This window comes from Macaca thibetana, chromosome 5, assembly GCF_024542745.1.
Source record: "Macaca thibetana thibetana isolate TM-01 chromosome 5, ASM2454274v1, whole genome shotgun sequence".
NCBI lineage: Eukaryota > Metazoa > Chordata > Mammalia > Primates > Cercopithecidae > Macaca > Macaca thibetana.
In genome coordinates this window covers 150577563-150591608 of record NC_065582.1, presented here as the reverse complement: position 1 = coordinate 150591608, position 14046 = coordinate 150577563, and the positions used below count along the sequence as shown (strand labels likewise).

The 14046-nt window shown below is 35.0% G+C and overlaps 1 protein-coding gene across 8 annotated transcripts in view; it reads right to left on the bottom strand.

The window, feature by feature from the left end:
* Positions 1 to 14046, bottom strand: part of ARAP2 (ArfGAP with RhoGAP domain, ankyrin repeat and PH domain 2) — a 179812-nt gene that overhangs the window by 135897 nt on the left and 29869 nt on the right. For all 8 annotated transcript variants that reach the window (XM_050791884.1, XM_050791885.1, XM_050791888.1 and 5 more), the window contains 4 exons: positions 10775 to 10833; positions 9603 to 9679; positions 8761 to 8852; positions 6758 to 7111 (listed from right to left, as the gene is read on the bottom strand). In XM_050791884.1, coding sequence (XP_050647841.1) covers positions 6758 to 7111; positions 8761 to 8852; positions 9603 to 9679; positions 10775 to 10833 — 582 coding nt within the window. The remainder of the gene's footprint in view (positions 1 to 6757; positions 7112 to 8760; positions 8853 to 9602; positions 9680 to 10774; positions 10834 to 14046) is intronic.

Sequence of the window (14046 nt, the reverse complement as noted above, 5' to 3'; positions counted from 1 at the left end):
TGAAAAGCTAGATATTTATCAGGGTTTCAGGGCAAGAGGTCCAACACCAAACTACCAGGAATTCTAGAAAGAAAAAAAAAAAAGTTTTTGAAGAATAAAACAAGAAAATCTCCAAGAACTGATAAATAGGCTATGTATAAAGAATCAAAAATGAGATTTCTCAATACTACCTCTACATTACTAGGAATCTCGAATATAAATTACTGCTCTGGAGAAGTATTCTTTCCAGTTAAGATTTCTAAAACATAATAAATCAACAATAACAATGTTTAGAGGGGAGAAAAAGACATTTTCAAGCATGGAAGGTCTGAAAACATTGACTCCCTATCCATCTTTTCTCAGGAAGCTTCAAAGAATTGTACTTTATCTAAAGAAAAGATGGAAAGACAGAAACACTAGAGATAGGAATAGAGAATCCAAAAGATGATACAAGGGAATTCCAAGATGCTAGTGTGCACTCAGTCTGGGGAACAACCAGCCCAAACTAAAGTTTTCTTAGCGGGCAATAGGATGATGAAATTGATAGGTATATTTATTTTGGTTACTTCAGAGGTTCATATTTTGAGGAAGAATTTTCAGATGAAGGAAAACACATATTAAAAATAAAGCAAACAGGCTGGACACGGTGGCTCACACCTGTAATACCAGCACTGTGGGAGGCCGTGGAGGGTAGATCACGAGGTCAGGAGTTCAAGACCAACCTGGCCAAGATGGTGAAACCCCGTCTCTACTAAAAATACAAAAATTAGCCAGGCATGGTGGTGGGTGCCTGTAATCCCAGCTACTTGGGAGGCTGTGGCAGAGAATTGCTTGAACCCGACAGGTGAAGGTTGCAGTGAGCCAAGATCACGCCACTTTACTCCAGCCTGGGCAACAATGTGAGACTCAGTCTCAAAAAAAAAAGAAAAAGAAAAAGAAAAAATCAACAATTATTAATTCAACAAAAACTAAGCGTTGTCAATGAAAAAATTAATCATACTATGTTACATTGCTCAAAAATGAGTAGCCTTTACAGTTATAATATAAAACAAAGGTACAGATATCTAAATATTTTATGTAACTATTTTAAAAAGATAATAGGAACTGTGTCTAGAAGGGAAAGAGGGAACAGTGGTTAAAATGAATAAATATGATCTTCTATGGTGGTACATCAACAGCTAATCCCTAACACTGAACAGTTAAAAAAAAAGTATAAAAATAATAAGACATACAAAACAAATGCTAAAAGTAACTATAAAAGAGTTGAAAGGGGCTGCCCCTCATGAAGAGGTTGGAGGGAAGAAATGTTACTTTTTTCTTTCATTATAACGCCTTTCCTTTATTGCTCCATTAATACATATGTAATAATGTTCTTACCAGTACATTTCACTATATCCCTTCAAACAACCTCTCCATTATGTCACTATCAGAAACTGACAAATGAACTATTAATAGTTCGATAGAAATATGTTTAGTATCATACCCTGGGTCACAAAGTTTAAAATATCAAGGTACTAATATATTCTGGAAATACCTACTTAAAATTGAATTTTTTTATTATACTTTAAGTTCTAGGGTACATGTGCACAACATGCAGGTTTGCTACATATGTATACATGTGCCATGTTGGTGTGTTGCACCCATTAACTCATCATTTACATTAGGTATATCTCCTAATGCTATCCCTTCCTCCCGCCCCACACATCACCCGGTGTGTGATGTTCCCCTTCCTGTGTCCAAGTGATCTCATTGTTCAGTTCCCACCTATAAGTGAGAACATGCAGTATTTGGTTTTCTGTTCTTGTGCTAGTTTGCTGAGAATAATGGTTTCCAGCTGCATCCATGTCTTTTTTTTTTTTAAATAAGCTATGTACTACTCTCTGACACATAAACTATGTGCTTTTATAACAATCAAACATTGAATTCTGAAAGTTCAGTGTGAACACATGATCTCTTTACCTTGTACTTATCAAAGTATGAACTGACTGGGACTCACAGTAACATTATTTAAGGTCCTCTGCAATAAAATGGTGTTCTGAAAAAAAAAGAAAATCGAGGTTTATTGAGCATCAGTTAAGAGTGAGGCCCAAAGTTACCTACTTTTCCAAATGATTTCACAGAGGTAGTCTTGACCTCACGCATTTATGTGAAAAATGGAGATTCCAAGAAATGGAGTCACACAGCAAATGAATGATGTCTGTCTGATTCCAAACCCTATTCATTTCTCTGCAGCTAAGATGGCTGAAAGGAATTAACCAGGTAATATTATGGAGACTGAAACTAACTTTTTTCCTCCTCAAACTGCAACAATATTAAAGTTTTTTATTTCCTTGGCACAACGTTTACCAGTAGCAAGTGCTTTGAGAAACGGCCATCTAATTTTCAGATTAAAAAAGAAAACATACTTTTTATCAAGGATTTCGGATTCACTTTTAAGTTCAACAAGGTGACTGATATGTAACACCCTAGTCAAGTTGGACTTGCCAACTTTCTGCTACACCTGCCTTTCTCTGCAGCCCCAAGAAAGCACACCAAGAGATCCAAGACACTCAAGCACTTGTGTAGCCAGGTGGGGAATTCTTCCAATAAAGGAGCCTTGGAGATTGGATGATGACACGGAAACCAGTCACTGACAAAGGCACAAACAGTATAAGCTCTGAATTTCTCCCAGGTCTTGGGCTACTGGCTTCTGGGAGCTCTGACTCCCAGTCACTGTCTGAGATCTAACCTTTTCTTGGTATTTGATCATTGGCTTTTTCACTTTCCCTAGTTATCTGTTCTCTGAACATGCTTTTCACTGGCAGTTTCTCTCTCCTTGTCCTAGAACCCAACTGTCCATCTTCAATAAAATAACTCTAACCTCCACCTGCTCACTATTTCAACCCTCAAGTACATCTAGATATCACCACTATCACTGCCTTTCCCTCTAGACAGAAAAGCATTTTACTAAAAATGCCAGCTAAAATCTTATCCATTTTCCAAAGGGCAATTCAACTGCTACCCTCTCCTTCCTGGAAGGTCTTTGAAGAAATGCTTTCTCAACCCTTGGTAACCTCAGGACTCTGTAGGCACCAATTATACGATTGTCTTTGGGTTTTATTGCTATTCACATATACATTTCTTTTCTGCCCTAAATGGAAGCTACAACAAGATCAGGAACACATCTTGCTCATCTCTGTCCTCCACCACCTCCAAGTGCTGACTTAACCTCACATGATCAACTTTAGCTGTCTCAGGCTCACACTGCCACATCAGTACTCCTCATGGCCAAAAAAAAGTTAAATTTTGAAAAAGAGGAATTTCCTCAAGTGAGAAATAAAGTCCTAAAACATTTCAAGTAAAATAGAAATTATTTAATCCACACAGCAGTTTTTATAAAGATGCTCTGTGTGTTATGCTGAACGCAGAAACATCTTTAGAAAATAGTATTGTAAAAATTCGAAAGGGTTTCCTTTTGCATATATTCTTGGAGATGTTAATTTATGCATCTCCTAGAAGAGGCACAGCACATCCAACCATGTTCTCTTTTCTTTACAACAGCTTCAAACATGTCTCTTCTGAGATGCGTATTTGGGAAATGTTGGAATAAATTATATCCAGTCTTTCATATTTGCATCTATACAAATCTGCTGAAAAGCTTATTATTTACAGCTGAGAAAAAGTGAAGAAGATGATTTATTTTAATCCTCAAAACCAGTGAGAGGTTTCTAAAAGCAAGCATCACTTATTAAGCTTTTCATCTGCTTTGACCTGTTCGAAAGACAGCCCCCAAAATTCCACATTTTATTATTTCTTTCATACAGTTTTTAAACCACTAGTTTTAGGGATATTCTATTTAGGTCATTCAAATATTTAAACAACTTTTCATAGTTTAAACCGGAAATGTTTCAGTATTTCTTTTGTTGTATGGTGTTATACAATTAGATTCTTAACCGTACATTGGGCAATGTTCACATATTAGGCATTGATTCAGAATTGGAATTTCCATTTCATAAGTAAATAGACAACTACGTGAAATAAGTTCAGATTGTGAATGTGATTATTTTGTTTAATGACATTCATTAAACAAAAGACAGTTGCATACACTATTTGAAAAAGTATAAATTAGAATGTGTCTGTTAGTTTTTAAATTGCATTTTGACAATTGTATTTTGATAATTTACGTGCATGTCTTTAAGGGGGAAACAATTATGAAAAAAAAAAAAAACACCAAGAGTTCACTACCCTGTTAACGTATAACAGCATTATCAATGGTTCTTGGAGATTTTCAGCCACAAATATGTTGTTGGGTTCAGCAGCTTGTATTACAAAGTTCTTATAAATTGCTGTTTTAGAAAAATTAAAAGAAAATATGTCTAATGCTAGGTTTTTCACAGATTCATTCTACAACAAATACTAAGCATCTACCACGTGCTAGGCAGTGTTCTGCTAAGGCTTTCACAGCACAAGAAAAGCAATGCAGATGCCTGTCCCCACGGAGCTTGTATGAAATAAATAAATCATCTGGCCTGTAAGCCCTGTAGAAGAAAGTAATTAAGGGAGCGGTGGGGTGGCAGGGGAGAGCAACAGTTGTAGTATTAAATTTGGTGGCCAGAGCTTAAATGCAAAGGAGACATTATAGCATGAACTTGAGAGAAGTTCAAGCCATGTTACTCTTGGGGGAAGAGCATTTTGGGCAGAAAGAAGTACAAATGCAGAGGCCTCTAAGGAAGACCTCTGCTTTTTATTACTTCTGTATTTTACTGGACCACAGCCTCATTCATCAGCTACATCTGCTTTTATGCTATAACTGCTGAGTTAAATAGTTGCAACAGAGACCATTTGACTATAAAGCTTAAACTATTTACTACCTGACCCTTTATGGAAAAAGTGTGTTGACACCTGCTACATGGAGTTCGGAATCCCATCTCAATCAGTGCTGTCTGCATCAAAGAGACATGTGGCCATGAAGCTCAGCAACCACTGCATAAGGAAGGGGTAGGCATCACTTTGTCTACTTTAATGAACATCTTAAACCCTCACAATAGCCTACAGAGTCTAATTAGGAAAGGAAAAATTCTGGATTCTACTTCTGATTTAATGAATGCATGCGTTTTGGCTAGCTACACATATTTCTTTCAAGTCATAGCAATATAATCACATAGAAGAGTTTTAAAATTTCTTGGTGATATACCAAGCTCCTTGGTTTATTTTCTTATATCCATTTATCCTGGTATTTTGGGTGGGGGGGGGGTAGGGGTGAGCTTTAGGACAGAAAATGCAATTATTTCCCCCAAAATAGAAAAATATTAATCCAGAAAACTTACAGCATCTAATCTTAGGCAGGTTCAGAATAGAAAGAATGGAAAGTTAAAGTTCTGAGAAACAGAGACAGAATATACCCTAACTGTCCCAGAGGTGGCCAACAATGGTGAGACTTTCTCAATGTGCCTGGAGCATAAACAGACCAACCCTGTAAAGGGCGAGATCTCACCTGGGACACACAGGAAACCACAGCTGCTGGGGGCTTTGTACTCAAAGTCTGTTTCTTCTTCCAGTGATACTTTAAGAGAGCACTTGGACGTCTCTAAATACTTAGATTTTACAGAAATGAATTCAAGAATATTCAAGTTCACTGATCCATTCCACTAGTGTTCAGACCTGAGCACTGATCCACACGTTCAACATCTGAATATGCACTTACCAATAACACTTAGGACTAAAAAGAACAAGCAGAGGGTTTTGTCATCATAATGTAACCAGAAACAAGTGACACACACAGCTGATAGTAAGAAGTACCCTGCTTTGGCTTATTCAAAATCAAATTTCCTAAAGGATGAAAATATATAAGGTACTAACATATAATTACTAACCATATAATTTTGGGGTGTTTTGCTATCTTTTGAAATGTAATTCCTGCTTCTACTAGTCATCTGATGCCGCTTCCAGCAGATATTTTTTTCAATTAAAATTATTTTAGATCAAACCAATCCTTTCTAGAAGTGATACACATTTCAGGAGAACAGGAGAGAAAACCGCACACTGTAGGACTCCCACATTAGCTGCTGATACATGAAAGCTTTAATCTCAAAATAATTTAATAATTCATGAAAAACATTTCAAGTAAATATTTCAAAAAGACATCTAAAAAGCAGGATGCTAGAAAACAATTCTAATTAAATATAATCCTTCCCCAAAGACTTCTCACTACTGTAAAATGCTTAAGGGACAAAAGTTTCTTTGTAAACATCTGTTGATAAATCCATTGAAAAGTGTAATATTCACGGGACTCTGACCTTCTGTGTAACATACAAAAATTAAAACAATATATCAATAACAGTGAAGACCTAAACCTAACAAAGATGTACTTTTCCCTAACTACAATAAGCCTTGTATTCTCAAACAGAGCACTGTTATGATATGAGCAAAAGCTAAACAGTGTGGGCTGAGTAATACTAACTCAGTCTGTCTTGTTTTTCTTTGTTACATACTGGAACACAGATTAGCACATTTTGATGCGAACTTAGAAGGTAACATTAAGAAATTAGATGTGAGGTCATAACTTTCTATTTTAATTTGCAATTCTGGACCTTAATGCAGCATTGCATTGCACATCTCTCTCCTTATGTCTAAAGAATAGCACTGGCAAAAGCGTGCTGAAAGTCTCTAAAAATGGCCTCTCTGTGTATATGTGTGTGTGGAGGTGGAGTGGGGGAACAGCAACCCAGGAGGTTCAGAAATGAATAAACTTGAAATTTTAAAAATATGCCACTTATGAAATAAATGAATACATACATACCCTTGAGGAGAGAGCTTATCCAGCCATCCCGATTTAACCTTCTTTACAGATGCTCCATAAAAGCAGGCATAGGGAGATATTGCCTGTGAAGAAACAGCTGATGAATCAGCATTTCCACTCGTTGAGCTTAATGGATAACTGTGCCTATTAACGGAGTCCAAAGTCAATGCTTTTTGAGTCCTAGATTTAGATGCCTTTGAATTTTTTCTTCTTAAACTCTGAAAGCATTCTTCTACTGTTGAGTATTCTGATTCAGAAGCAGTGTCTATCAAAAAATTGTTTTTGTCCTCTCGAGGTATCCAAATATCTTCCACCTTGTCCTCACTTATTTTCTCCTTTCTGTTATCATATATGCTAAATGGAAAAATGATGTAAACATTTCAAAGTGCTATATGTGATTTAAGACATCAGTGACATTTTGAAAATTTATAAATAACCAATAACAGAAACATAAGGCCAGGAAAATCCTAGCGTTTCAATTAACCCTATTGAAAATTTTTTTAACTCTTCCAGAAAAACTAAGTAAAATTCTTTCATTAACCTATGACATATGTGAATACTATTACAAGTTTTTTCTTAGGTATAATTTAATCTTATCCCTTTTATTTTGGATGGTTAGGTGCAGGTGCTAAGGATGGAGACTGGGTATATTCTTCATATCACAATTTAAACATCTTTAAAAGCACAACTAAGTGGCCAGCCCAATCTCTCTGGGCAACGTCATGGACCATTAACTCATCTATATGGAGATCTTATTTCCCACTTGTTTACCGCTCTCTACTATCCTCTAATCAACTCCAAGGACCCCATGTTTCACCATAATGCAATAAAACAGAGAGTACGCCTGACTGCTGAGAGCATCAGTATTATTTTGCAATGCTGATGAGGAAAAATATTGCAGCACACTGCTAGCTAGAAAACAATAAAGGGTCAGTGTATATCCAGGAAGTAAAGGCTATGTAATGCAAAATATTTATTGGAACGCATTCATAATTGCTAGACATATTTCTACAGATTCAAGGAATGACATAATAGATCAACTCATTCATTAATGACAAAGGACATTGTTTTGCTGATCAATGAAACAGATATGCCTGGGCTCATATTACATCTTTCTGGATATAGCATTCTAAAAACGATTACTGCCTTAAGAATAATTTAGCCTGGCCCTTTCATATTTTGCATTATATTAGATTATGTCAAATGTTTACTGAAGCTGTTTAATTATTTAGCTTTAACTGAGGGAAACCTATAACAATGTTAGCCTTAGAAAATGAAAGACAAAAATAAAATGAATGTCCCGCTAAAAGAGTTTAATTAAACTGTTGGCAATACAAAAGACAAATGCTTTAGGGGATGAATACTCCATTTTCCATGATGTGATTATTATGCTTGTATCAAAATATGTTATGTACCCCAGAAATATATACATCTACTATGTAATCTCAAAAATTAAAAATTAAGGAAAAGAAAATGAAATATCAGGTAATGATCCAGTATGCCAAGTTCCAATAAAACTGACAGAAAAACAAAATTGAAGTTGCTGCATACAAATTCTAACTCCGTGTGTGATCCAAATAACTGGATAATTGCCATGCTTCTTGCCAGTGCTGAAACTCCAATAAAAATAATATATTACACTTGTAAAAGTCTGCAACTTGCATAGTGATGTTCTGTACTGCCCTTTGCTCCTTTTTATTAACATAACCTCTCATCTTTAATGTGCAATCACAGTCACCTGTATTGCTTTGGGGCAGGGGTGTGGTTTCCATTAGAAAAACACAAAACGAATCTGCCACAGAATGCAACTATTTACTTGATTTACAGAGCATAATTCAATTAATAAAATGGGTGCTGTTATGCTTACATTTAGAGAGGAAAAATTTGAACTTATCAACATAAACTATTTTCTCTGGCACACAATATTATACTATGAATGAAAAGTCAACATTGTATAACAGTTTATTCTAAATAGTTAATCATCATCAATCATGATCTCATACCTTGATTTGATGATAAAAGAGTTCGTCGCAGTAGTTGCTTCCCCTTTGAGTGCTTCTTCCTGGGTCAAAAATTCATTCTTTATAGATCGCTTCTATTAAAAAAGCAAAAAAACAAAAAACACATACTGTTTTGCTTTTTGGTTTGGGGATTTGTTTGTATGTGTAGCAATATTCTACAAAAATCCATAATATCTGAGTTTAACTAAATAAGTCTAATTACTTAGATCAATTTTCAGAAAAAAAAGATAGTCTACATTAAACAGACTTTTGATGTTTTTTTCACTATTTTATTCAAATCGTTAACTCATCAGTTCAAGTAAGAGCAAAAGAAGATGCTAACCAAAAATAAAATTTATATACTTTTATTTAATTCATTTTTGTCTTCCAACTTCTCTTTTATCAAGACCAAGAAATAATGTAGCAAAAGAGCACAAGTAATAGAAAAGAATGAGTGATAAGCTAAATAATTAAAATATATATATAATTGGAAGTCTATGCACTTCGGAAGTCTGCACTTGGCTACAAGGCAAAGCAAAAATCTAGAGAGTGTTTATAAGTTTTACAGAGTTTGTCTTTTGTTTAATTAACCCAATCTTGTGGCAAACTTTTAAAACTCACTATCCTGGATTCCCGAAGTCAAAATAAAAGTGTGTTTCTATAATGTATATTGAAAGATTACAGATTTTACCATAATTTTACTGAACAAAAATTTTGCTGACTGGAAATTTCACTCTTCAACATAATGCCATTCTTCAAATAGCTTGGAGAAAAATGAAGAGGTACAAATAGGCAGAAAAGTAAATAATTGATTATGGAAAACAATTAAAATGTATGGGACTAACCTTGGAATTTTCTAGTCTCTGGAAGAGAAAGGTCTCTCCATAAGGAAAGATGGAAGATGAATTCTCCTCATTTGAATCTTTTAGGGCAATTATAGGATGAAAATGGAAAGATGTGAATAATGTGAAATACTGTTTTTAAAAAAAGATTAAAAGCATGAGTTTTTTATAGCATTATCACAACGTAAGCTTTATTCTGTAAGAGTCCAAATTATGCTAATTCTTATCCCCAAATCAATTCTCCTCATTGTCTTCTTGATATAACACTCATGGTATCCACTATTTGCTTCACAGACATAACTCACTGCTCCTTAAATTGCAAACTGTCACATATGTCCTTGCCAACCTCTAGGATCCACATTAATATAACCAAATACATTGCCCACATACAAAAGAAATTGTCATGGTGCCATTTATAATGATAACTCCTAAATAATGAAATATTCTAAACGGCAGAAAATTAAGCTTAGTTCTATAACTTACAATAAATAGTTATAAAAAGGTCACCAACATAATAGCTAGATATCACTTAAAATCCCAGAAGGCATTTAAAATAATTCCTCTAATGCCATAGCTACTAACGCATCTGTCAATAAATTATTTCAAGAGAAGTTCTACCATCCTTGAATTACACTAATCTACAAAAAAGAATTCTCAATATTTGCATTTCTACTATGGCAAAAATTTCTCTTAAAGATTCAGTACCCAAGTGTTTGACATCTTATTGTCAAAAAGAATGTTCCCAAACTTGTATAATCAGAACTTTCAAAATGAAAGAAAAGCCTCTGTCACTGTTCAATTTGCCAGAGCAACAATGACAGCCCTTTCCAGTTACCATGGCAAAATCACTTTCCATACATATATCTTTGTTCTGTAGCTCAGACTGCCAGAAACCATTTAATTTAGTTAAATGCCTGCAACTGTGGCTAATGATAAATGAAGCTTGCATAAAAAGAAAACTTTTTACATTAGCATGTACAAATTTCTTGGAGTGTATATTATTGCCTTTTATTCAGTCCCCTTTAAAAGTGTCTGAGGTACTATGAATGCTGGCAGACAGTTATTTCCATTGTTCCCTATACCACAGGTGGGCTGCCTTCTCAATCATGATTTTAACACAGTTAAGACTATCAAATGAGCTCTAATTTAAGGAGAAATTAAACACATAGACTCACTTTGCCATGCCACAGATTTTTCAGTTGAGGTAGCAACATTTCTTCTTTCACGAAAATAGCTTAAAAAGTAAAGGAGAAAATATTTATGAGTGAAAATATTTAAGATATTTAGGACTACAATTAAAATTATTAGAAAATATTATGAGAAAATATTTATGATTTATATTTAAGTGAAGGATTTATTAGAGAGAGATACATTCTTTTGGGTAGGAAAAAAACAATATTCAGAAATTAATTCTGACTTGAAAAAAGCTGAATGGCCAACTTCCACAAATGTCTTTTTCTATTTAGACTTTTAAAGAAAGAGATTTTCTTTGCAAAGGAAATTTTTTACCAGTGTTTGCTACTCACATCTATAATTCACAAAAGTAAGTAAACATATTTGTCCAATGTTAGTATGCACATAAAGTAATTTCAAAACTGCTAGTCATATCTCTGAAAGAAAGAGATTTACTAACTAGATGTCAGTATTTATGTAGCTTTTTGTCTTTAGCTTTTTAATAGTCAAAAACATGCCTGGCTCTGTAGGCACAATATGAAAATACACACAAGATCTTCTTTCAAAGATCCTACAGTCTAGGGAGGAAGGTATCACAGGGTAATTATTTACAATACAACATGATAACAGCAATGGCAGAGGTAAACACTGGAGAAGCAGAGGGTGATGAAGGACTTCTACAATATAACAGAGTTCTCTTTTCCATCTAAAAAAAAGGAAAAATGAAAAAGAAGAACAAAACTGGCAGATTTATACTATACAATTTCAATATTTAATCTAAAACTACAGTAAGCTAATAATCATTGTGCCATTGCTGAAAGTACAGACAACTCAATCAATGGAATTGAATAGAAAGCCCACATATACAGTCCCACACATCTCTGGTCCATTGACTTAAGAAAAAAGTTCCGAAGAAATGCGGTGGAAAAAGAATAGCCCTTTAAACAAATGTTGCTGGAACTGGATATCTCAATGATTAAAAGAAGTGAATGTCAACTTTTACTTCACATCATGCACAAAAATTAACTCAAAGTAGAGTTGGGACCCAAATGTTTAATGCTACAACTCCAGAAATTCTGAAAAATATGAGAGAAAAATCATTGTAACATCTGAGTAGGCAAAGATTCTTTAAATAGAATAAAAAACTAAAACCCTAACAAACATTGAAATGTAGTCTTTACGAAAATTTAAAATTTATAATGTCACATACTAGTGACAAGTGATTTGCCCAAATCAAAAAAAAAAAGGACTCTTACAATCCAGTAATAAGAAATACAACTCGATTTTAAAATGGGTTAACCTGCCATGGTGGTGATCACCTCTGGTCCTAGCAACTCAGGAGGCTGAGGTGGGAGGACAGCTTGAGCCCAGGAGGTGGAGCCCTGCAGTGACCCATGATTGTGCCACTGCACTCCAGCCAGGGCAACAAAGACTTTGTCTCAAAAAAACAAAAACAAAGCACACACACAAGAACAAAAAGAACAGCATGAGCAATATAGAGAGACCCTGTCTCTACAAATATAAGTAATAATAAATGCCATTTTTTAAGCTTGGGCACAGTGGTTCATGCCTGTTACCACAACATTTTGGGAGGCCAAGGTGGGCAGATTTCTTGAGCTCAGGAGTTTGAAACCAGCTTCTTGGGCAACATAATAAAACCCCATCTCTAAAAAAAAAAAAAAAAAAAATACAAAAATCAGCTGGGTGTGGTGGTGCATGCCTGTAGTCCCAGATACTTGGGAGGCTAAGGTGGGACAATTACTTCAGTCCAGGAGGTTGAGGTTGCAGTGAGTCATGACTGCATCACTGCACTCCAGCCTGGGCAACAGAGTGAGACCCTGTCTCAGAAAATAAATAAAATAAACAAAATGGAAAAATGTAAATAGTTGTATCACAAAATATATGAATGTGTGATAATACCACATACACATTAGAATAGCTAAACTATAGCCTGTCAATATCAAGTGTTGGAGAATATGTGGAATAATCAGAACATTTAAATACTGCTGGCAGAAAATAAATAAATAAATAAATAAATACTGCTGGCAGGAATGTAAAAGGGTGCATCCATTTTGGAAAATTGCTTGTATTTTCTTATAAAAATAAACATTCACCAAACTTCAAAGCCCAGCTACTCCAATCCTACCAAAAATATTGAAAACAGATGTTCACAGAAAGACCTGTATACAAATGGTCACAGCAGCTTTATTCTCAATAATCAAAAACTTGAAAAAACCCAAATAGACATCAAGAAGTAAATGAACAAATAGTGGTGTATGGATCCAAGAGACTATCACCCAGCTGAAAGAAAAAAAACTACTAAAAAAACTAATAATCTTAATAAATGTCAAAAATCATCATGCTGAGCAAAAGAAGACGTAAGAAATACTGTCATGCATGGTTTAATGACAGGGATACAGTCTGAGAAATAGGTTGTTAGGCAATTTCATCATTTGCAAACATCATGGCGTGTACTTACACAAACCTAGATGGTACAGCCTACTTCACGCATAGGTTATATGGTATAGCCATTATATTCTTACAGGACCAATGCCATATCTGTGGTCCATCACTGACAAAAATATCATTGCATGGTGCAGGACTGCATATTCTAACTTTTTCTATATGAGCACGTGAAACAGGGATGGACTGTATAAGAAACTAAGAAACTCTTAGAAGTAACAGAACTGCTCTGTTTCTTGATTGTGGTAAAAATTTCATAGGTTTATGTATCTTTCACAGCTCATCAAATTACATGCTTTAAGGGATTATAATTTATTATATATATTTTTCGACCTCAAAAGGAGTTGTTTCAGAATGAATTCAGCAGCCGAGCATGGCGGCTCACACCTTAATCCCACCACTTTGGGAAGCCGAGGTGGGCAGATCACCGGAGGCCAGGAGTTTGAGACCAGCCTGACTAACATAGATAAACCTCATCTCTACTAAAAACACAAATCTTAGCTGAGCATGGTGGCACGTGCCTGTGATCCCAGTTACTCAGGTGGCTGAGGCAGGAGAATCTCTTGAACCCAGGAGGCGGAGGGCGCAGTGAGCCAAGATAGCGCCACTGCACTCCAGCCTGGGTAGCAGAGTGAGACAGCATCTCAAAAATAAACAAATAAAAATACAAAATACAAAAATAAAAATAAAAATGATTTTAGCAAACTTACTAATAGGGTTGACATATAAATATCAATTCCATCCCCAAATATCAGCAAACAAAATGAAACATTAAAATGGTGCCATATAGTATAAGGGCATTAAAAAACTA